This window comes from Phocoena phocoena, chromosome 17 (genome assembly GCF_963924675.1).
Source record: "Phocoena phocoena chromosome 17, mPhoPho1.1, whole genome shotgun sequence".
Taxonomy (NCBI): domain Eukaryota; kingdom Metazoa; phylum Chordata; class Mammalia; order Artiodactyla; family Phocoenidae; genus Phocoena; species Phocoena phocoena.
Window position 1 is genome coordinate 16,247,737 of NC_089235.1, and position 23,991 is coordinate 16,271,727.

The 23,991-nt window shown below is 38.8% G+C and overlaps 1 protein-coding gene across 11 annotated transcripts in view; it reads right to left on the reverse strand.

The window, feature by feature from the left end:
- The window catches only part of EYA1 (EYA transcriptional coactivator and phosphatase 1), a 152,760-nt gene that overhangs the window by 78,505 nt on the left and 50,264 nt on the right, over positions 1–23,991 (reverse strand). For 5 of the 11 annotated variants that reach the window (XM_065895447.1, XM_065895446.1, XM_065895442.1 and 2 more), the window contains 2 exons: positions 15,826–15,908; positions 15,224–15,410 (listed from right to left, as the gene is read on the reverse strand). In XM_065895447.1, the coding sequence (XP_065751519.1) occupies positions 15,224–15,410; positions 15,826–15,908 (270 nt within the window). Of the gene's footprint in view, positions 1–3,457; positions 3,462–15,213; positions 15,411–15,825; positions 15,909–21,362; positions 21,372–23,991 lie in introns of all 11 variants that reach the window. The other 6 variants (XM_065895448.1, XM_065895444.1, XM_065895443.1 and 3 more) reach the window with 3 other exon arrangements.

A 23,991-nucleotide genomic window follows, 5' to 3' on the forward strand; every position in this document is an offset into this window, starting at 1 on the left:
CAATGGTTTCTGACCAGTTTGAATTTGTAGCACACTTGGTAAGCACTGATACTTCTTTTGAGATAATGATTGCTATGTATTCATGTATTCATTGCTTCCTATTCATGAAGAGGAAAACCAGTCAATGTTCATTTTGACATGGTGTATTGAGATAGAGAGCTAGCGATCTTTTGTCAATGTGAGCATTATATATAATGTATATTTGTGAACACTGCATACAATGTACAGTAGACATTTATACATTTGGTGAAAAGACCTGATTAAATTTGATTAGGCTCTTGACTTTTTTTTTTTTGCCATACGTGGGCCTCTCACTGTTGTGGCCTCTCCCGTTGCGAAGCACAGGCTCCGGACGCGCAGGCTCAGCGGTCATGGCCCATGGGCGCAGCCGCTCCGCGGCACGTGGGATCTTCCCAGACCGGGGCACGAACCCGTGTCCCCTGCATCGGCAGGCGGACTCTCAACCACTGCGCCACCAGGGAAGCCCCTTGACATTTATTTTTAAAGCTTGATAGTCTTTGACAGTAAAACAGAATAAATTAATGTTGTCACTTAAAAAAATACAGCTGACAAGGCTCGTGTTACTTTGGGAACAATTAAAGATATAAAACTGGATAACTAGTACAATTAGGTAAACTAATTGCTCTTGATCTAATGTTCTAAACTAATGCTCTTGATCTTTCTTGATGTTCGCTTATTAATAGATTGAAGTCATCCTGAATGAAAATGAAAATAAAGCAGTTTCAGACAATAAAAAACTCCCCGAAATTCCCATTACTCTCCAAACTCTAAAGAAATTCCAGTGGTGGCCTAAACTTCACGCTTGCACTGTCCGGTGACAGAGTCACTACCATAGAAGACAAATGCTCACAGCAGAGCACGGATGTATATACACACACTCATTCAGCTAACTTGCTTTTTTCTGCCCCCCAATAAAAGGGGAACAATGTTGGAAAGGTCTTCAAAAAGACCTTTGAAACAAGTCAATTTTAAAGCAGCTAAAAATTGGTCATCTTATCCCTGCCCTGGATCTAATCTTCTATTCATACTATTCTTCTCTGCTGGAGTTTGAGGAATGAATGGGGAGGATTTTCTTATGTCTTTTCTTTTTAAATTAGTCATTGATGCCACATCTATACTGATAATGGACTGTAAACTCCATTGCCGAGTTTCAGTTCTTCCTACCTTCCCCTTTCCACTGTTGTGATTTGGGGAATTCTGACTCAGGAGACACCGCTAGCAAATGTTTTTGGTGATAAAGGTTTCTAAACAGCCCATGCATCTTCCACTCACTTTCTTAGAATGCTGCTATACCTTCACCTCTCTCCATCTGTGATGCCAGCAGCTTCTCTTTCGGATTTGATCTTTCTTAAACTTCTGAGAGAAAGGTAAACACATAATGCTATCTTCTCAGGAAGTCCTTGGCTCCAGCCAGTGCCCCTGGCCTACTGCCCACGGATGTGCTTGATCAGATTTGACTGGTAACTGCGTACCAGGCCAGCTCCATGGACTTGTGGCCTGAGCGGTCACAAGGCTGTGCTCAGATGGGCCCTGCACGTGGTTGAAGGCTCTGCTGTGTGGTTTTGAAAGTCTCGATCTATGAACAAAGGGCCTGCATTTTGTGCCCTAGGGCCCACAAACCACGTAGCTATCCTGCCTGTGGCTGCCACGAACAAATCCCTGAACCAGTGGAGCAAATGCCACTTTAGGATTATGTGCTGAGACCAAGCACCTACTTTGCGCCAGTCGGCGTGCTAAGCACTGGGGACCCAACTGAGCCGGATGGCGGTTCCTGCCTTCACAGAACCTCAGTGCTGCCTATAGTCATGACATACTGAGGCGTCGCAAGCGACAGCATGGGACAGCTTGACCCTCAGGACCAAGTCTCCTTCTAGCCTCAAGCAAGACACCTGCCTACCTGCCCCCTCATTCACTGAAAAAATAGAAGCACCCACTCTCCACAATTTCCGCGCCTGGGTAAACCCCCTGCCAGCACTTTTCAGGAACAGTCTCCTCCCCTCTCGTTAGGATGGATGAATTTCTGCACTCCCATGGCCAGCCCCTCATTTGGGCATGAGACCCCAGTACCCTGTCACCTACTTCAGCCAGTATTCTTCCAGATCACTCACATATGTATACAGGCTGGATATATTTCCTGCCTAAAGATACTCCCAAATTCTCCCTCTAGTTTCTGCCCCATTTCTCTATTACCCTATAGTGTACAGCGAAAGCAACTGAAAGAATTGTATTAGCTGCATCAATTTCTCCCTGCTGGACCACTCTTCTGAAACAGTTCACCTGCCCTAACTCTCTTCTCTTTACACACCAGGTCCTCCTTCCAGGCACTTCTGTCGACGAGATGCATTTTTAAATTTACTATTGTCTGTGTGCTCCGGTAGAAAGTAAACCCCCAGAGGGCAGAGACTTCATGTTGCTCACTGCTGAGTCCCCCGTGTCAAGAACAGAGCCTGGAACATTCTGGAGGCTCAAAAAACATTTGTTGTTGAATGAACTAACAACCTGGCACATGGACATCCCTGGTTCACAAAATGTACATGATCACCGATAGTCCGTAGAGCAAAATTTAGTTTTAAACACTCTCTTAAGGAATGTGTCACAAGTGAGTACTTATCAAGGTGGCGTCACACTCAGGGAGGATCTGACAGAAGGAGAACTCAGACACACGCGGTTCCTTATTCCATCCTCTGGGTTCAGCTGACTTCATCCATTACAGAGCTAGGGGTAGACCTTACCCTTCACAGTAAGAGAAAAGCGAGGTCATATTTGGGTTGAAAAGTGGAGGGTAGATTGAACAGGGCTTCTTCTAGGCTTTGAGATGACTTCTCTCATTCTACCTGCCTTCTCTGCCTCATACACTTAACCGGACCTGCCTTGACTTTTCTCAGAGAGCGCGTCACTTCTCTATGCCACAAGCCTTGCTTTGCAGTGATGAGAACAGCGTCAGGTGGTCCAGACCCTGATGGGCTCCTGGATGCGGAGCTTTGGCTGCCACCTTCTCCCAGGTGTTTGGGGCTGGGGGAGGGGAGCTGCCCAGGACCCAGGCTTGGCCACATCAATTATGGAACCTGCACCGACTCTGAAAATATGACCTTCTTCTCTTTCAATGTTTGGGAAATAATCCACCTGTGGAGGGGGTGGATCCTGCAGGCTTTGGTCCATCTCCACTTTTCTCTAACTTACAGGACAGAACGTGGAAAACTAAGCAGTTCAAATGTCATCACAGTGGACAGTGTAACCTACAGATCCAGACAGTATGATCTGAATGGGCGTGGTAAGTTGTCATTTAAATAATTACCTGCACGCTGTCTGGACTTCAGCTTCTTCAACAGTAAAATGAGGATGACACCATTATGAAGAGTAGGTAAGATAATTTTATGCTGCAGTATTTTGTACAACGTGTTAGTGCCGTCGTGTGAAGTGAATTGTTCAAAGTCACCTCCCTGGATCCAGGTGTCTTATTGGTAAAGACAGTCATAAAGTGATCTTCCAGCTTAGAAATGCTGTTCATCCTTCAGTGAAATGTAAGTATAGTTTAAGTTTGTTCTGATGGAAATGATACCATCATTGAGCTCATTGCAAAGGGTCTGTATCCCCAGCCTTGGATGAATATCCCTTCCCTATGCTCTGTCCCTCACTCATTCCCATCTTCTGATGCTGAGGATAAATTTTACCCCCTTTATTAGTTTTTTCCCCAAACACTTTACATAAGAAATCTCTGGTTCCTGCATTCTTCTGGAGCACTTTGCTGCTTCTCCTAGCACTACATTGTTTCAACTCAACCTTTCTTAGGTTTGACTGTTCACACAGAATGCTCCTTAAGGACAGAGAATAACCCTGTTGCTCTCTGTATCCCCACTGCACCTAAGAGTACTTTGTAATTAAGAGATGCACAATGATTAGCTAAGGGCATGTTGGAGAACATCGTCAAATCCTCATTTACAGGTGGCAGTAGAAGAAACCACGCCTTTTGCCCTTTCTTCAATTATGGAACAGTGTAACAAAATTTAACAGCCAGATTAAGGAATAAATCTCAAGAGAAACATACTTCCTCTATAACCTTACTCAACGTCACAGCTGAGTCAAGGGAGGTAATTAGATGAACAAATGTACTGAAACGGACACATTAGGGAAAACACTAAATGAGAAGCTGGAAAGAAAAGGGATCCCTCAGATAGAAAATTCTTAGAACGCTCAGAACATTTAAAATGTCATCGGGGATGGAAAAGAAAAGAAACTACAGAAGTTGAAAATGATGTCAGAGGTAGAGAAAATGAACTCTGACCTTTGGGAAACATATTACAATTGGCAACATACTTCTTTATATAAATTAGCTGAACTGAAATGAATACAAGCCTATGAATTAGATGGGGAGGTATGAGACTCTGGGCAGAGAGAAGCAGAGATGGAGACACGTGTGCTCTTGGGAGGCTATTATTATGAGAATCCTGAAGAGGTTTTTGTGCATACATTAACCAAAATGGCAGCATTTAAAAGACGGTTGTCACGTCGTTTGCAAAACAGGTGCTTCCTGAGCCTGAGTAGTTGTGGTGAATCTTTTCTCTGGCCCTTATCCTTATTGAATCAAACATTTAAATTCTTTATTTTATTTTCTGAGTAATTTATAGCCTACCTTTCTCCAAAAAAGGGTTTAAGATACACACCAAATCTATACACAATAACTCCACAGCAGTCTTTTAAAACAATGAACGAGTGCATGAGACGAAACACTGGAGTGGGGAATGTAAATAAAATAAAGCTGGGAGGAGAGGGGTCAGCACAGGTCTGCTTGCCCTAAGTCTGCAGTCAACACAGGCAGAGGCACAAATAGTTCAAAGACTCATGGGGCGTATAAGGTGAGACGAACCAATTTCTCTACAGAAACGAGAAGGAAACACCTCATGGGACTGCTCATTGAGAGGGTGTGTATGATGCCAGGAACGTACCCTCCCGGTAAATAGAACAGCACGTTTCACAAGACTCTGACGCCTAAGGCTTATTACACTGGACTCCATATGGCCGACTCGGCGCTTCAGAGCGCAGAACATGGACGGCAGGCATCTAGCTTATCTTAAGGGTAAAACTGAAAAGATCTAGAAGAACGAGGCCATTACTTACCCTTCTGGCAGCTAACAGAAGCAAGTTTCCACTTGGGTGTTAGACGGCAGTGAGGGAGGAGGTTATACGGATGAGTTACCCGGAGGAGAGTGATTCTTGGCTGCTGGCTTGAGAGGAGGCTTGAACTTTCTTACTAAGTTAGCTGCACTGAGAATGGAAATGATATTCCTCTATGAAAATCAAGAGACATGTCCAGGGACGATTCCCAGATGGAAGGCCGCAGCCCTGAGGGAAGGCCAGTGACGTTCCTCCAAAAGCTAATTTAGGACCCACAGAGACCTACAAAGTAACGGGCCAACAAGCCTCCAAAGTGACATGCCAATTTTATGCTGGGAGCTTTTTAAAGTGGGAGCTATCTATCCTGGCGACAAACAAACAAACAACCTCATCAAAGCCTTGAACAAATTACATTACATCATATAAGACTCTCAGTGAATATTACCTCATCAAAGGATAAGAGAAGACTTAAAGAAACTTTGATAACTTCAAGTGACCAGTCATAGAATCTTCCCATAAAAACTTGTGTAAAATAAGCCAAGGCAAGTATACTTGTTGACTAGTCTCACAGAAGTAACCAGAAGTCAGAGACCAGTAGGTATTAATTAATTTTAGAGAACTGCTTTGATTTCTCTATCTTCCTTGACTATTGCTTCCCTTTCACGAATTACTAACGCAGGTAAATTAGGTCCTCAGACAAGGTCTAGTGACTAAATTAAGAGAACTTTATCATCCCTGGAGTCAGGCCATCATCCACTCTCCAGTACTCTATGGAACGACCTCGTAGAAACATCTATCATCCTCTCCCACGCTTCAACCTCTGGCTTAAATCCCCGACAGCCATTCTATGTGAAGGGAACAGGTGAGACACACTCAGAGGGCTTTATCTCTGAAATAACCACAATGCACAACACACTACAGCGAGGCTGGGGACCTTGCCTTTCTTGTCACCTCTATGTCCCTGGCACCAGGCGCAGTGCCTGGCACACAGCAAGCACTTGTACAGGTCTGTTGAACGCATAGCTGAAGAAATGAATGCCTGAAAGCGTAGTATCTGTCAGTCACTTTGCTGGCCACCACATAATTTCATTCCCTCGATTATCTTATACACAAGAGTGGTATCATCCTCATTTCATAGACAACTGATACACTAAAGAGCTAAGTGATGTGCCCAGAGTAAATGACAGAACCAGGATTCCAAGCCGGGTTAGCCCAACTCCGAATCCCTAGGTACCACTCCAGTTTCTCTCAATTATATTCCAAGGAAGTGTGTGGTGCCCAAGGGAAGTTCACAGATATGCCCTGCGTGGGTGGGTGGAGAGTGGTACCCAGGCAGGCGTGATTAGGACACTGTGCCTTATATTCAATTCTCAGTGAGTATTACTGTATCAAAGGATCACAGAAGACTTAATGTAAAGGAACCCTGATAACTTTAAACCTGACATCTTGTGTCTCTAACTGATTCCACCTTGGAACTCATTAAAGGACATCCATCTCCATCTTCAGGAGATAGCAGTGCTGCCTGGGGCAGTGTGGGAAAATCCATACCACGTCATATCTCCCGAGGCTGCCACTCCAACTTGCCATAAAGACATGTTGCTGATGGCGGGCCACGCGGCTTTGGAAAAATTTAACCTTTTTGGATCCCTTATTCATAATCAGTAGAGTGAAAGTCTTAGGCAAAAGAATCTATAAGGTCACTTCTAACTTAAAAATTGTTCAACTGCTCCAGGGTAAAGTTACTCAAGTGGATTTGTAGATAGAAAAGAGTTGCCAATTTTCAAATCAGCTATGTTCTAAATATTTTTACATAAGCTGTCTGAAACTCAGAAACTATTTTCTCACAGAAACAATGGTAGACATGATTTCCAAACCAATCCATGATTATCAAGTCAATCAATAATCCAGGTGAAAACGGCACACACGCGACGTAAAACATTAGAAAACTGTACTCAAATATCGGCAGTTACGTAAAAGTGAAAAATAGAAAAATTTGTCTTACATAATGGTTCTGAAGAAAATGCAATTTTCATTTTATAAAGTTTCTAGAGGGGGTCACGTAAATATTTTCAAAAGTGTTGGAAGATGATTGTACTGGGTTAAGATGCCTGCTTTCACTTTAAAATGAATGGCTTTCCTTGAGACAAGAATATCATGATCCCTATACTTAATACACATCAACCGGGAGCTGTGAGTGGAGAAATAAAGAAAAAGTTCCCAAGGTAGAGAATGAGGCCCTTGCAGGGAAAGGGAAAGGAAAGGGTAAAGGGCCGTTGTGAGTAGCGTTTCCTAAGCAGGTCCACAGTAGGTAATTATTAAACAGGATAAATAGCGAGTAAGGACAGAACAGATGCAGGGAAGTGGAAGATAAGAAAGTGTACAACTGGTTGTAGGATCATTCAAGAGACCCACAAACTGATCTTATAATTCAGGAAATACAGTAAAAGATCACCTTAGATATATTACATACCATGTCCCTATAATTTCAGACAGACCTACGTTATTTTTATTAGCAAGTAGAGCTCATTCAAACATTGAACATATATTTAACTGAATGCCTCCTAATAGATGCCTTTGCTGAGTAATTATGCTCATATATGCTATGAATGATTAAAGAAAATGAACACCACATAGCTACTACCTTTTGTGACTCTTTGTTTACATTTTCATGTTTCCGCTTGTTTGAAATCTCAAACATGCTTTCCTGATTAAGAACTCAAGTTTGAAGCCAAGCTTCCAGAGGTTAAATCCAGCACTGCAGCTGACCTCTCCTTAGCTGCCCTTGCCTGTAAAATGGGGATAATGATGACATTGCCTATTCTCTGGGACCTGGTAGAAACAAACTAAGTCGTGCACGAACAGTGCTTAGAATGTTGCTCGGTACATAGTAAGTGCTCAGAATATATTCGCCATTGTTATATTTGTATATGAAATATAAAAAACAACAAAATTACATATTGAATTTTTCTCTGTATATTACTAAGAGAAAAATGTAGGGTACAGAATAGTATGTACAGTATTCTAATATCTTTAAGGAAAAAGAAAACTAATTAAAAGTATACATACTTGAATATGCAAAAAAAAAGTGCTCAGGGGCAGGTGCTATGTCTATGTTTATATAAGCAAAGTGTATCTGTAGAAGGATACACAGGAAACTCTGCTGAAAGAAACCAAGGAGCTGGGTGTAGAAGATGAAAGGGGTTTTACTTTTCTCTGTAAACCCTCGTGGACCTTTATAATTCTATCCCATGCTCTTTTGTTAGTATTCAACAAATTTAAAAGACATTCATTAAACTTAAAATTTTTTTTTGGCTATGAAGCTAGGAATAAAACTGATAGCCATTAATCATCAAAACTACCTTTATTGAAAAGTTAATCCCAAACTCATCCACTAAACCATTCAATCCCAATTAAATGAGGTGGAGGGATGGCAAACACAGGTAACTTTCAAGGTCCTTTTCCCCAGCAATCTCCAATTAAAAAGTTGAATCAGTAAATTCTGATGTCCTTCAACTTAAACAAGGGAACTTATTACATTGATTTGTGTTGGCCCCATAGGATGCTTAATACCAATACTTTACAAAAACAATGACTCAATTAGCTACAAAAGAAGATGAAATAATAAATGTTTGGGAGGTTAGTAAACTAATTTAATTAGCTCTATAATGTATGCTTTCTGATTTTTATTATTTATATTCAAATCATCTGTTATGTAAAAATATCAGAAAGAATGACATACTGGAATCCAAGTGTACTAAAATTGACTCTATAAGGGATCCTGAGTTCATGCCAGCTAACTGAAAAAATTAGTGAAACCAGTAACGAGGCACAAAATGGGTAAATGCTAAAACACTGACTTTTTTGCTTCTTAGAAACGAGTCCAAAATTCACAGGTATGGCAATTCATTTTTATTACATTCCTGGCAATATAAAAAAAGAGTGAATTTTATTTCCAAGAATTTCATAATCTCATTAAGGTTAATGCTGTACATCCCCTGGGGGTAAAAAAAAAAAAAAAAAAAAAGAAAGAAAACAAATGGCATCAAGACAACCAAACACAAGAACGCCAAACAAACATCTGTTTTGTTTTCTCACATCTCAATAGCCTGGCTATTTCAGATACAAATATTTGTTTTGCTGACAAATGTTTCCAAAATGTTAGTTAAAATTGTTTTGCTGAAATAGTTGCTTTTCGAGCTGAACAAATTGCAAACTCTTCCAAAGTCCACAAGGCATCTGCGGAGCAAATATGGCCTAAAGATTTGCAAAACCGCTCACTTGGCAAAATATAGGAGTCAAAATGGAAGCTTACTGCAAACCTCAGGATCATATCTATAGCGAACAGACGTAGACATGTTAGGTAGTATAGATGTGGCCCAAATTTCCTACATTCACAGGGAAGACTGCCGGCAGTTTAGTTTTTCATCCTGTCACACTGAATTCCTGTGAGAGCTCAGAGCGCTCCTGCCACTTTGCACAAGAATGTTCCCCTGTTTTTCATGCGCTTTGCTCTACTTTCCTGGGCCTTGGCAAGGATCAAAGAAGCAAAGGGAACAAATGGTTTCCCATGCATATTGAATTCCCTCTTATACTGATTTTTCCTCTGTCACTTGAAATTCAATATTGGCAAGATTCCTGTACATCACCTTAACCAGTAAATTGTCTGCATGCAGTCAGAGCATGAAAAGGTAGATTTCAACATCAAGTTTTTTGTAAGAAATTCAAATGAACAAATCCTTTGAAGAAGGAACTTTTCTATAGCATCCGTGCTAAAGTTCGTTCCTGATACATAATTAGCTTTTATTTCACATTAACCTAAAATGATGATTTATCATTTACTTTTATCCCTCTCTCTCTGATTGCTTTGTACTATTTTAAAAATACGATGTTACAGGTGAATAGCCCTTTCATAAGAATTTGGCCTCAAAATTCCTGATTAAGTTAATAACACCTAACATTTACTGAGCATTCAAGAGCTATGTGCCTCTTTTTCCTCATCTGTAAAATGAAGACATATAGTACCTAATTCATGGTTATATTTATAAGGTTGAAGGTAATATAATGTAAAGCTCTAAACGTAGTAATTGTGTTTTTATTATGTATTATTATTATGATCACTGTCATAATTATTATGAGATGTTCTAAGAGATCTTGGACAAGAAAAATGTTTTCAAGCCAAATTATTTAAATATAGCACAGTAATTGGATTACAAATGAGTGCTCATATTTTGACATATGATAAAGAAAAACATTTTTTAAAGAATGGCTTAAGTGTTCTTTTGATAAACATCAATTTAAAAATTCCTTCATGAATAACTCTCGAGTGGTTAAATTATTTTTTACCACTTTTAAAAAAAATACATATTCAATTATGTTGGTAACAACATGCCTTAAGATTTTAGGGTTCAGTACAAGGAAATAATATACTCTTTACACTTCAGTGGCTAGGAGGGATGAGGGTTTAGATATTAGCACAAAAGGGAAACATCCTAAAATGTCTTTTTCTTTTTTTATTTCTTACCTCTATGTTTTTAAACATAGAAGAAAATCAGTAACTTTGCAAAGAAAAATATTTTAAAAAGAAATTTAAAAGAAAATTTTCTTTTAAAAGTTTAAAAGAAATTTTAAATGAAATCCATCATTTAAAAATTAAAGTAATATTGGATTTAATTTTAATATTACTTAGATTTGGATAAGGAAAAAAAAAAAGAGTTGACTGTGGCCAAAATTATCTTATATAGACTGGATAAGGAAAAAAAAAAAAGAGTTGACTGTGGCCAAAATTATCTTATATAGACAGTAGAATTTGAATGGACCATGTAAGAATACCCTTCTCTCAGAAACTAAACACATTTTCTAAGAACTGAAAGCCATTTAATTAGGAGGATGTGAATAACTATACTGTAACAAATGATTCTTACTGTATACCATCAAATTTCTAAAATTTTTCTCTGATAGGATGTTTATAAATATACACCTCTTTTAAAGGGAGGGCTTCAATGGTAATGAAAATAAAAATATTTTGAACTAAATGAAAATGAAAAAAAAAACCCTATCAAATATTGTGGTATGCAACAAAAGCAGTGCTTAGAGGGAACTTCATAGCATTGAATGTGTATATTAGAAAAGAAGAAAGACTTAAAATCAATCATCTAAACTTCAAACCTTAGAACACTGGAAAAAGGGGCAAATTAAATCAAAAGTAGGCAAAAGAAGGGACTTCCCTGGTGGCACAGTGGTTAAGAATCCACCTGCCAATGCAGGGGACACGGGTTTGAGCCCTGGTCTGGGAAGATCCCACATGCCGTGGAGCAACTAAGCCCATGCGCCACAACTACTGAGCCTGCACTCTAGAGCCCATGAGCCAGAACTACTGAGCCCGCATGCCACAACTACTGAAGCCCGCACACCTAGAGCCTGTGCTTCTCAACAAAGACAAGCCACCCCAACGAGAAGCCTGTACACCACAATGAAGGGTAACCCCTGCTCGCTGCAACTAGAGAAAGCTCACGTGCAGCAGCAAAGACCCAATGCAGCCAAAAATAAATAAATAAATTTATATATATATAAGTAGGCAAAAGAAATACTAAATAACAGAGAAGCCAATGGAATTGAAAACAGGAAAACAACAGAGAAAAATCAATAAAACTAAAAATTGGCTCTTTGAAAAGGTCAATAAAATTAATAAAACTCTAGAGGGTTAACCAAGACAAAAAGAGAGAAGATTAAACTTACTAATATCAGAAATGAAAGAGGGGGTCCATCATTAGCAAGCCCATGGACGTTAAAAGGATAATAAAAGAATATTATGAACAACTCTATGCCCCCAAATTTTCTAGATCATAACATTAGAGAAAACCTATGGTTTGGCAATGAGTCTTTAGATACAAAACCAAATGCATGTTCCATGAAAGAAAAAAAATGATAAGATGGGAGTTCACTCAAATTAAAAACTTCTGCTCTGCAAAAGGTAATGTTAAGAGAATGAAAAGACAAGACACAGACTGGGACAAAACAACATATGATAAAGGACTTGTATCCAAAATATACAAAGAACTTTTAAAATTCAACAATAAGAAAACAAACAACCTGATTAAGAAGTGGGCAAAACATCTGAACAGATACCTCATCAAAGAAGATACACAGATGGCAAATAATTACATCATATTTCATTAGGAAAATGCGAATTAAAACAATTAGATACCACAACACACCTATTAGAATGGCCAAAATTTGAAAACTGACACCACCAAACCCTGGTGACAATGTGGAGCAACAGGAACTCTCATTCTTGCTGGTAGAAGTGCAAAACAATACAGCCACTTTGGAAGACATTTTAGCAGTTCTTATCAAACTAAACATACTTTTACCATACAATCTAGCCATCAGACTCTTAGGAATTTGCCCAAATGAGTGAAAACATATGTCCATACAAAAACCTACACAAATGTTTATAGTAGCTTTATTTATAATTGCCAAAATTGGAGGCAACCAAGATGTCCTTCAACGGGGAGTGGGGAGGCTGGCACTACTAGCTGAAGAGTAGGCACTATTTTCTTGAATCCAATAAGTAAATTAAAACATTGGCGAATGATCAGATAAATCTCACTATGTTTCTCAAGTAGATGGATTCTTACATATCTCCAGATGATGTAAATTGTATTTTATTAAGACAGTCAATGCATGACTAATAAACTCATTTTTTTAAAATGAATGCAAAGGCACTGTTTTTAGTTTTTAAAATTTGAGAGTAAGCTTTCATATGCAAGTTATGTTATTTTTAATGTATTACACATGCCTAATGAAAAGAGGATAAAGTTTTCAATATTTAATTACAAACATATTAAAATAAGTTTTGAACATGAGGAGGTACGTATTTATAAGTAATACTGCATAATATCATGGACTTGAAAGATAACTATTGTTCATACCAATTTTAAAATGCACAATTAAAAATAAATGAGTCCCTACATGTTTACCCTGAAAAAGCCTTACAAGGCTATCTTATTTGTTCATTATGACATAACGATTCTATGAACAATAAGGAACAGATATAAAGTATGGAAGAACTCATGTACTGTGGATTCATCTATACTGCGTAATTCCATGAAACTGAAAGGCAGAAACCTGGTCATACATAAGATCAGATAATGACTAGAATTTAACTTTCCAGTTTTAGAAAATACTGACTTTAAACCCAATAGACTATTAAAAGAAAAAAAACACCTGAAATAACTTCAACAAAAATAGACATTCATTATTTTAACTATTTTTTATTTCAATCTTGAAACAAAAACATTAGGTTATATGTAATAAATCATTCCTTCTAATTCTTTAGTTTAATGATTTTTATGTACTTTATCACCAACACTTACTTTTCATCAAGAAGGATAAGTCTATAATTTTACACATGACTAGTAAGAAAGGAAAGTTAATGCCAAACAACTTAGGCTGAATCCACAATCTTACCACAAAGTTTAAAAAAAAAAAAAAAAGACTAAATTTTCCTTGAATTTTTAAAGGAATCCACATTTCTTTTTCAATGTGTAAACTCACTGAACTTTCCACTCCTAACTATGTAAGACAAGAAAGGCTGATCCTTACACATGCGTTTTAGTGGGAAGCGGTGAATATAAAAAAATCTGAAAAATACTATTTTCTCCCCATTTCAATTCATTCCTATTCTGTAGCCATAAAGATACTGAAATTGAAATAAGTACCTAAAACACTAAGCATTTATTCAAATAAAACCTAAGATAGATCATTCAATCTTAAAATTATATATACCTTTCAAAAATTATAATTTCGCATTGTTTCCCATCTGGCGTGGCTTTGTGCCCAGTCATCTCCACTTCTCTCACACAGCATCCCTTTTATAAATAAAATTCACTCAGAACAGTGTCAAGTTTCAGAGATAAAGTTTTATGATATGTCCAAATGGCCTTTTTTTAAAGCTCTAATCAACCTTAATTTAAGAAACATGATTAAGTCTTCACCAGTTTGTTTTATTCTGTTCTCTTCACAACGAAAATGTCATGAATTAAGTAAAATTATTCTGCTGTCTCCTTTTCTCAATCTCTTATTCCACAGACCCTAAAGAGTTTTTCTATTTCTCATTCACATAGCTATCCTCATTTCAAAATTCCATTTGATCCTTGAGAAGCTTGCACGGACCCAGATGGTTCATGTAAAACACTGGGATACGATGGACAGTCCTACCAAATCAAACTTCTAAGGTTTCTCAAACCTTAGAAAACTAGAAAAAGAGGGGCAAATTAAATCAAAAGTAGGCAAAAGAAGGGACTTCCCCGGTGGCACAGTGGTTAAGAATCCACCTGCCAATGCAGGGGACATGGGTTCGAGCCCTGGTCCGGGAAAAACATTCTAGTTTTCTAAGTGCGAGAGAAAACGAAAGAAACCTAGTTAGAGACCAATTCAGGAAATTAAGCATACAATATTAAGAGTTCCAGAAAGAATTAGTGGAGGGGAAGAAATGCTAAAAGCATAGCAGATAAACTTCCAGAGATGCAGAGACTTGCATTTGAAAGGGCCCCTCAAAGGTTGTGCAGGAGTACAAAAAATGCCCACCCTCAGATACATTGTTAAAAAGTTCACAGCAAGTCAGGAGTGGGAAAGGTTAGGCCAGGAGAATCACTATTTTCCATGATCAACCCGTTGATGCTATTTGATTTTTTTGAAAAACATTAACTGTTTCATGATGATAAACATTAAATTCGAGGTGATGTCATTTATCTTCATATTCACATGTCAACAGTTATAATTATAGGTCAGCATTATAGCTAAACATTTATACTTATGCATCTAAAAAGCTATATATATCTTGAAAATTGAGTATAGGTACGACTAAACAAAATCTCTATTTCATGTACTTTTGAAGTTATGCACTTTGTACTAAAAATTTTAAGCAAGTAAAAATAAAGCTAAGGTCACCATCACGCTGCTTGACTTAAGGCCTTGCCAAAACTTGTCAAAGGTGTGCGACCACTGTTGCGAATATATGACTGTGGAAAAATGCATCTCAACCACCAGAAACATAGCGTGCAGGACTAATAAAAATGCACGTAATTACCTGCTGTGGGATCTGTCACTGCTTGGCTGGTGATGCCAGATGGTGGTTCCTGAAGCTGGTAAGTGGCATTCGTGGACGGCGTCGTTGGGCTGCTGTTGCTACTTGTCATGTAATGTGCCGGGTACGGCGAGCTGTTGTAATACTGTGCATACTGACCCTGGCCGAAGCTGGGATACGATGGATAGTCCTACGAAATCAAACCACACAAGAGCAACCTGTCAGAATACGGCTGATGCTTAGCGTTTTCAGAATGTAACCGTGAATGTGTTTGCACTTGCATCTTCTCTGACTTCACAAAGGGACACACAAGCACACGCTGACTGAAGTGAGCCGACTTGCAAACCAGTTTTAGGTAAGATCAGATTCCCTCTTCATATTTCTATTCCATGATTTCTAGGTAAAATTCAACCAATCTGAGAACCAAACGACTCACCATATAGAACCGCTAAAGAGATTTTTGAAGGAGGAAAAAAAAAAAAACTATTAGAAGGCTTAAGAAAGGTCTCGCTTATAGTGTAATATAAATGGATCTTTCTTTACCTAAGAAAATCATCTGTTGCATTTCTTTAAATTTCAGAAGTTAAACTGGCTTTGAAAATTACCTGCTGTGAACTGTTAAATCCAGAGGAATTCGTGAGTGAATTATTTCCTGTATATAATCCTGATGATGTTGTAAAACTGCTACCTAAAAAATGAAAAGAAATACGGTTGACTAAGCCATGCCAAGTAATGTGCCTATAGGAAATTATTATTTAGATAAAGCAGGGTTGGAGTTCACTGCAAATGTGTTTGGTTTATCTTTTTTTTTTTTTTTTTTTTTTTTTTTTTTTTTTTTTGCGGTATGCAGGCCTCTCACTGTTGTGGCCTCTCCCATTGCAGAGCACAGGCTCCGGACGCGCAGGCTCAGCGGCCATGGCTCACGGGCCCAGCTGCTCCGCGGCACGTGGGATCTTCCCGGACCGGGGCATGAACCCGTGTCCCCTGCATCGGCAGGCGGACTCTCAACCACTGCGCCACCAGGGAAGCCCTGTTTGGTTTATCTTTGAAACCAGAATCCATTGCCATGGCTAAAATTTTGTTTTCTTAAAATGGTTGACAGGGGCTTCCCTGGTGGCGCAGTGACTGAGCGTCCGCCTGCCGGTGCAGGGGACACGGGTTCGTGCCCCGGTCCAGGAAGATCCCACATGCTTGCGTACCGCAAAAAAAAAAAAAAAAAAAATGGTTGACAATTTTAGTTTCACTATACTACAAATAATTAAAAAGTACAGAGGTTTACATTTCTGAGGACACGAGGAACTCATATAAACTATGGACAAAATTATACATTTGTGCAAAAATATTAGACACTGAGCTTTCCATTTCAATTTGTAAAACACACCAGGATTTTTCATGTCTTTACATTAAATACGCTTATTGTAAAGTAACAGGATCAGACTGAATGATCTTTAAAGTTCCTGCTAGCTCAAAAACTATGATGCTACTTCCAAAAATGCAAAATGCTTTCCAACTTGTACTTGCCATTTGAATGGCCACCGAAAAAGCTGGTTATTTCATTTCACAGAAGAATGAATGGAAGCACTTGACGTATTTGATAAAAACAAAGATCAAATAGGAACATGACCAGTGTTTTATGTATTACATGTGCTGTGTAGGCAACATCCTGTTTGCTGAATGTCTCTGTGTCAAAAGATACAGCAGGCGTTGTACAGGATTCAAGCCAAAGAGCAAATCTTGGTCCCCTCCTTCAATGGATTTACTATCTTACTGTTTAACCACGCAAAGTGACAACACACCATTTTCTTCTTGAAGTATAGTTGATTTACAATGTTAATTTCTGCTGTACAGCAAAGTGATCCAATTATACATACATATACATTTTTTAATATTCTTTTCCATTATGGTTTATCTCAGGAAATTTAATATAGTTCCCTGTGCTATACAGTAGGACCTTGTTGTTTATCCATTCTATATGTAATAGTTTGCAACTGCTAACCACAAACTCCCACTCCATCCCTCCCCTACCCCCCAACCCCTTGGCAACCACAAGTCTGTTCTCTATGTCTTTGAATCTTTCTGTTTCCTAGATACGTTCATTTCTGTCATGTTTTAGATTCCACATATAAGTGATATCATATAGTATTTTTCTCTTTCTGACTTACTTCACCTAGTATGATAATCTCTAGGCCCATCCATGTTTCTGCAAATGGCATTATTTTGTTCTTTTTTAAGGCTGAGTAGTATTCCATTGTATATATATATACCACATCTTCTTTATCCATTCATCTCTTGATGGACATTTAGGTTGTTTCCATGTCTTGACTATTGTGATAGCACTGCTATGAACACAGGGGTGCATGTACCTTTAATAATACACTATTTCTGATGAACATTTTGGCAAAGATTTTTGAAAAGATCAGGGACTTGCAAACGTGTAAAAAATGGCATTCATACACAACAAAATGGGAATTTAAATAAGACAAGCTATTGGGCTATTTGCTCATGATCAAGAAATTTTATATATCATTTAACCCAGCAATTTTATTGCCAGGCTATCTAAGAAAATATGGATTTGTACAATGAGGTAGTTAGTAAAGCTATTCTTCAGTGTTATTTCTAATAACAAAACATAGAGAGCATCCCCAAGTTCTAAATAGGTGTTATTTGGAAAATGGAATACTATGAAGCTGTTGAAATAGTATCATAATGACGTTTAAAGGCACAGGAAACTTTTTCATACTAATTTGTTAAAATAAAAACTGAAGCAACAAAAATGTTCTTTGTGATCTCATTTGAAATATTTTTAAAGCATAAAATATTTCCAGAAAGCACAAAAATCTCAGAATCTTTGGAGGGGTGCAATCTATGGTCACATAATATTCATGGAGCCAATGTACATTTTTAAATTTTCTACTCAGAACTGTGTTACTTCTGTAAACAGAAAAACCATTTTTTTAAATTAAAAGTTTATGGCAAATGAGCAGTCTAGGCAGTAAATGCGTGGTCAGTTTAAGGAGGACATCTTCGATGTGAACTGCCTAGTCACAGATGCCTTCAGGTACAATGTGGTAGTTAATATATGCCAATTATTTACTTGCTACTGAACATTTAAGTACTGGCTAAAGAGTCAGAAAACAGAGTTTCCAGTTCATTACCTATGAGCTGTTTGGACTCTGGACAAATCACCTAACTGCTCTAAGAAATAATATCCCTTGCTGTAGAAACTCTATTTCATAGGCTTCTTAAACAGATCAAATGAAGTAATGTTTTGGAAAACATAATGAACAAGCCACAGTGACACACAAATGTTCGGAACCGTTACTGTTTATTCCAGTAAACGTTTCTAAAATTCTCCGCCGTATTTATCTTTTCCCTCTTTTGATTTTCCCAAACTAGATAAATATGACTTAATCTCTTTGCATATCTAAAATTCTTTTCCTACTTATTTATCAAGCATCTACGCACTTTGAAAACCCAGTCAGAGGATTTGTTATTTTTGGGTGTAGGGTATCCTTTCTGGTAGGTTCCAGTACTTTTTCGTTCAGCAGTTAGTTGTGATTCCAGTGTTCTTGTAAGAAGAGGTGACAGCACGTCCTTCTACTCCGCCATCTTGAGCTAATCTCAAGGATTTGTTACTTTTATTAAGAGGGGAAAATATTTCCTAAGATAGTTTTAAATGTAGTTATTACAGACTCATATTTGAGGTTTCCTCATCTGTAAATTTTAGGAACATCGGTTGTTCAAAGCGCCCAGAACACCTATCACAGATAAGCTGCGAGCTCTCACACAACCAATACTTGTTTCACCACAAACGTAGGGGCAACAACAGACAAGCTTTTCATATTAATGATCATTTGCACGTGGCAGCCACATACTTAATAAGCAAGTATTAAATATAGGGCTTGTGGTGATAATTACGTGAGGACGGAAGATACAGGCTTGGACTTCTAGGACTTACCAGGTTAACATTAGTTCTGTTTTGTTTTTTTTAAACATTGGACTTCATGGGCATATGATTCATTCATTATTTGTATATCAGTGAACAATTAACATTAAATCTGTATCTATACCTACATATCACAAACTTATAATGAGCATTTAAAAAATTCCTTATAAAAATTCAAATTTATTCTGGGTAAGAGTGTGAAGATCAATACTTTTGAAAACTGTATTATAGGAAATACAGGAAATTTTACAGGAAATTTTATAGGAAAAATTACTTTGGGTTATGACTTGTGACTTTCATTTAAACTACACATTTTTAGGTTATGACTTGCTACTTTCGTTTATACTACACATTTTTGAACAATAAATAGTGACCTCAATAATCCCCATCCACCAAGAAAATGAATTAAGATATAGAAAATATATTTTAAAAATGGACGTTTTTATTCCATAACTTATTCCCTGGAACAAAGTAGAAAAGACCATGGAAGCTATATTGGCACATATAGGCCATTGGGGTCTGACCAAGTAAATCACTGTTCAGTACTCTAAATGGTACCCCAGTGACTTCCCAGACTTCATGCTACTTCGACAGCTGTACGTTAGCTGGAATTCAACATAAGTTATACTCATTTACTGGCTGACTGCACACTGAGATTCCATTCCATTTCACATGCAGGAGTTTAACAGCACTCCAGTGGCCTACGAGACTTAATGCAACTTCCACAAGGATCTAACTTACGTCAGGCAGAGATGGACATGCGGGAGAATCAGGCTCAGGCAGTATTAATTTTTAACCCCAGAATCAGATCTGCAGGGCTGCCCCACCCGCCTCCACGGAGGACTTAGGAAAGAGAGCTGGTAACTTTTAGTCCAGGCCACCAGCACTGGACTTCTTCAACAGCCTGCTTCCTGGTCTCCTGCCCATCTTCCGGCCCCTACAGCTCATTCTCCACACCAGCAGTAGAATACTTTCTCTAAGGTGCATATCTCATCTTCTCACTCCCTTGTTCAAAAAGTAACTGCCCCCTATTAGCCTCAGGATCAAATTCAAACTCCTTACCAGGGCTTATTTATTAGGCCCTACTCGGTCAGACTGTAGTTTCTCTCTTAGATTTCTTTGATCTCTTCCCAGGAACTCCCAGCCCTCACCCACCCAGATACACATTCCAGCCTCATACAAGGGAAGCAACACGCGGTTCTCTGAAGGTTACTCTTTGCACCTCTCCCTCCCTCCCCACTCCCGCTATATCCTGGCTAACTTCTAATCAGCTTCCCAATTCAGCACAGACTAGAAACTCCTTTCCTCAGAAAAACCTTCCCTGAATTCTCCTCTTCTCCTCTTTCCTCCTAAGCCTGGGTTACTGAATTTCTCTCTGTCTCCTTGTCCTTCTCTGTGATGTTTATATTTTATATATATGACATATATGAACAATAAAAATGGAAAACATGCATTGAATGCTTACTATATGTTAGGAATAAGTTCATCTTTCACATGCTTTATCTATCAAAATAACTCCATACTATAGGGAACCAGAGGGTTAGGTTAGGGTAATATAGCTTCCATGGCATGGAAGTAAAATTAAACATAGCTCCGTCTGGTTTTAGCGTCTATACGATGCTCTCTCGTGTCCTCTTACCCTGTTCTGTTGCTTTATGGGAAGATCTGAAGTTTACTAAAGTGTTCCCAGGGATCATTCTACAAGGATGAAAAAAAACAAACAAAAAACCATAGGAAGCAAACACAGAATCAAAATAGAAGTGACAAGAATAATCATACTTAAAACATATCAAGGGCTTACTCTGAGCCAGGCCAATCAAGTATTTTACATGTTACAACTCACGAGCTCTCACAACCACCCCTCAGGAAGGCACTATTATACCCCATTTTACAGATTAAGAAGCTGCCCAAGATCGCAAGCAAGTGTGGCAGACCTGGGGTTCAATCCCAGGCCATCTGGCTCCAGAGTTGAAGTTTGCCGTGTATTGCCTCTCAAAGTAACCAGGGTTCTTTTTCCTTTAATATACATTTTTTAACCAACATATTCAACATATGGCTAACTATCTACCACGGAATCACCAGGAGGTGTTTGTTAAATGGCACAAATCTGGGCCCCTCCTCAGACACAGAAATCACCATCTTACTGAGGCAGGAGGGGTAGGATGTGACCTGAAAATCCACAGGTTTACTGAACACCTAAAGTCCCTGATTTCTAGCCACTATGTTTTAGTACCAATTCAACTGGTGTTTCAGCAACTGCTTCAAAAACCCCCACTACTATAAGTTTTGTTTTTACACTAAGAAAGTAATCACACTCACCAGGAATTTAAAGAATGGAAGCGTCTCAGAGACTGTTTTGGGTATTTGTGGCCCTTGAGCTGGGCTAAGGGACTAAAGGGTCTGATAGCTGACCTGACGCAGATTGGGTGCCAGTATTACCAGATGAATTTCACCGAAGCTTAGAACACCACAAAGGCAAAATAGCAATGACAATGTTCCTAAGAAAGCGTCCGTGTGTAGCTACTAAACCCACTTCCTACTCCACACAGGCCTGGCAGACGAGGCACATTTGTGTAGAAGGCCACCACGTACCAGACTTCAGCATGTATGCTACAGGGGAGAAAGGGCAGGACATGACCAGGAAAACGAGACCTCCTGCTTCCATTAAGATCCATCCTCTTGAGAGTTTCTGTTCGATTCACAAGAGTCTTCACTTACAACGTTCGGTCACAGAATTGGGCTTAGTATTGAGAATTCATTTATCAAAATAATATAGAAGTATTTTCCTTCCTAGATCCAAAAGATTTTACATGAAAAGTCACCTCTAGGTAAAGAGAACAGAAATATTCTATGATAAATTGTTTTACATTTTATGTAACAAATCATGAAAATTCCCCAAAGTGGAAAGAATTCCCATTGTAGAGTTTGGAATTAAGTTACCTTCCAAGCAGGGTGGCAGTGGTGATACTTTCTCCCCCACTAGTGAAAAGGAAATCTTATCTGTTTAAATAGTTCACTATTGTGAAAAATCATAGCCATTCTTCTTTTCTGGCATGGAGGGGAGACACTCATTTCCAGACTAGAACACTGGAAAAATCTTTCCTTTCAGAACTTCTCTAGGAGACAAAATTATTTTTCATTCCATTGTCTTTTTAAAGTTGAAAATTTTTATATTCTGAATGGGAAGATTATATATGTTATATTATGAAAAAAAAAACAACAAACCTTTCCAAGTTAGTTCAGTCCACAGCAACTACTGGCACATCTAATTGGCACGCTTACTACTCTAGAGGGTGTTTTGGACCAAAAGAAGTGGGTGTCATGAGTCTATCCTTTGAGGAAAGTTTAAAAACACACAATCTCATGAAAGCACCACCAGGAAACGTTAGCTTGTGTTACCTACATGAGCATCACAAGTTCTGACATGGAGCTGCTCAGTCAGTGAAAACATCTGATTAGACTGAGAAGGACAATACACAGAAAATACACAGAAAATGTAAGGAGCGTATTCCTGGTACACAGTGAGTATAAACTATCCAAAGGAGAAGATGTGAGAGTGAAAGGTTTATAGAGAAGTAGGGAAAGAGACTAAAGGTAGGTGACAGAAGTTTCTTGATCATTTAAGAAAAGGATAACAGTTCAGCAAAATGACATTCTTTATCAGAAAAACCCAGGAATCTGAATATTGATCATACCAATATTAGCATATTGGGACGTGGGAAATGTTATGATTCTGACTTTCCTTTTAAGGACTGGAGGAGGTGTTATAAATGCAAAGATATTTTTGTTTATATGACTAGGCCTGGAGATGGGGGTGGGTTAGCGTTTGGGGTGGAAAGGTGGGGATGGAGGTGCCCAGGAGAGGAATATGCTCACCAAGCTACTTTCCAAGGCTTGCCTGTCCACAGCTCACTACATGAATTCAGGATGGGGTCCCCGCTATCCTGAAAACTCATCTTATTCATTCTTGCTCCTCTTATTTAATGCTTCTCTCCGTCAATCCCCATTTCCCATCCTTCATGATCTGGCTAATGTCCTATCTTCCCAATAAGCTTTCCCTGACTGTTCTTCTCTGCACTGATTTTACCTTCTGGGAACTCGAGCTCACTAATAATTGATACCATTGTTCTCAGAACAGCCTTCATTGGCCTTGCTTTTATCCTGACCATAAGTTCCTTAAATTCATGTGTTTTACTTATTCACCTGTCTCACATGGACAAGGAGAAACCACGTCTGACTTTGAAGGGTTTCGTGTAGGCTCCAGTAGGAGACAGAACTGGTACTTGAGTTTCAATCCAGGATGGTAATGACAACAGGGTCCAGTGAGAATACGACTGTCATAAAGAAGCAGGTGTAGTAACAAGAGGAAATCTTTCCACAATTGTGTGTGTGTGTGTGTGTGTGTCTGGTAATGATGGCAGAAGGCTGTTTGGAAGAGCGATTTGAAGGCCCATCTCTCAACTTCCTTATTTGTTTGGCAATGAAAAAGACAGTGGGGAAAGGAAAAATAACCAAATAATAATTGTTTATTTCTCAGATTTTATCTAAAGGACACACATTTTACTGGTTTCTTTTAAACTGGATGATATATGAAGGCCTAGCTTTAAAAATTAGATTATAGGGGCTTCCCTGGGGTCGCAGTGGTTGAGAGTCCACCTGCCGATGCAGGGGACGTGGGTTCGTGCCCCGGTCTGGGAAGATCCCACATGCCGCGGAGCGGCTGGGCCCGTGAGCCATGGCCGCTGAGCCTGCGCGTCCGGAGCCTGTGCTCTGCAGTGGGAGATGCCACAGCAGTGAGAGGCCCGCATATCACACACACACAAAA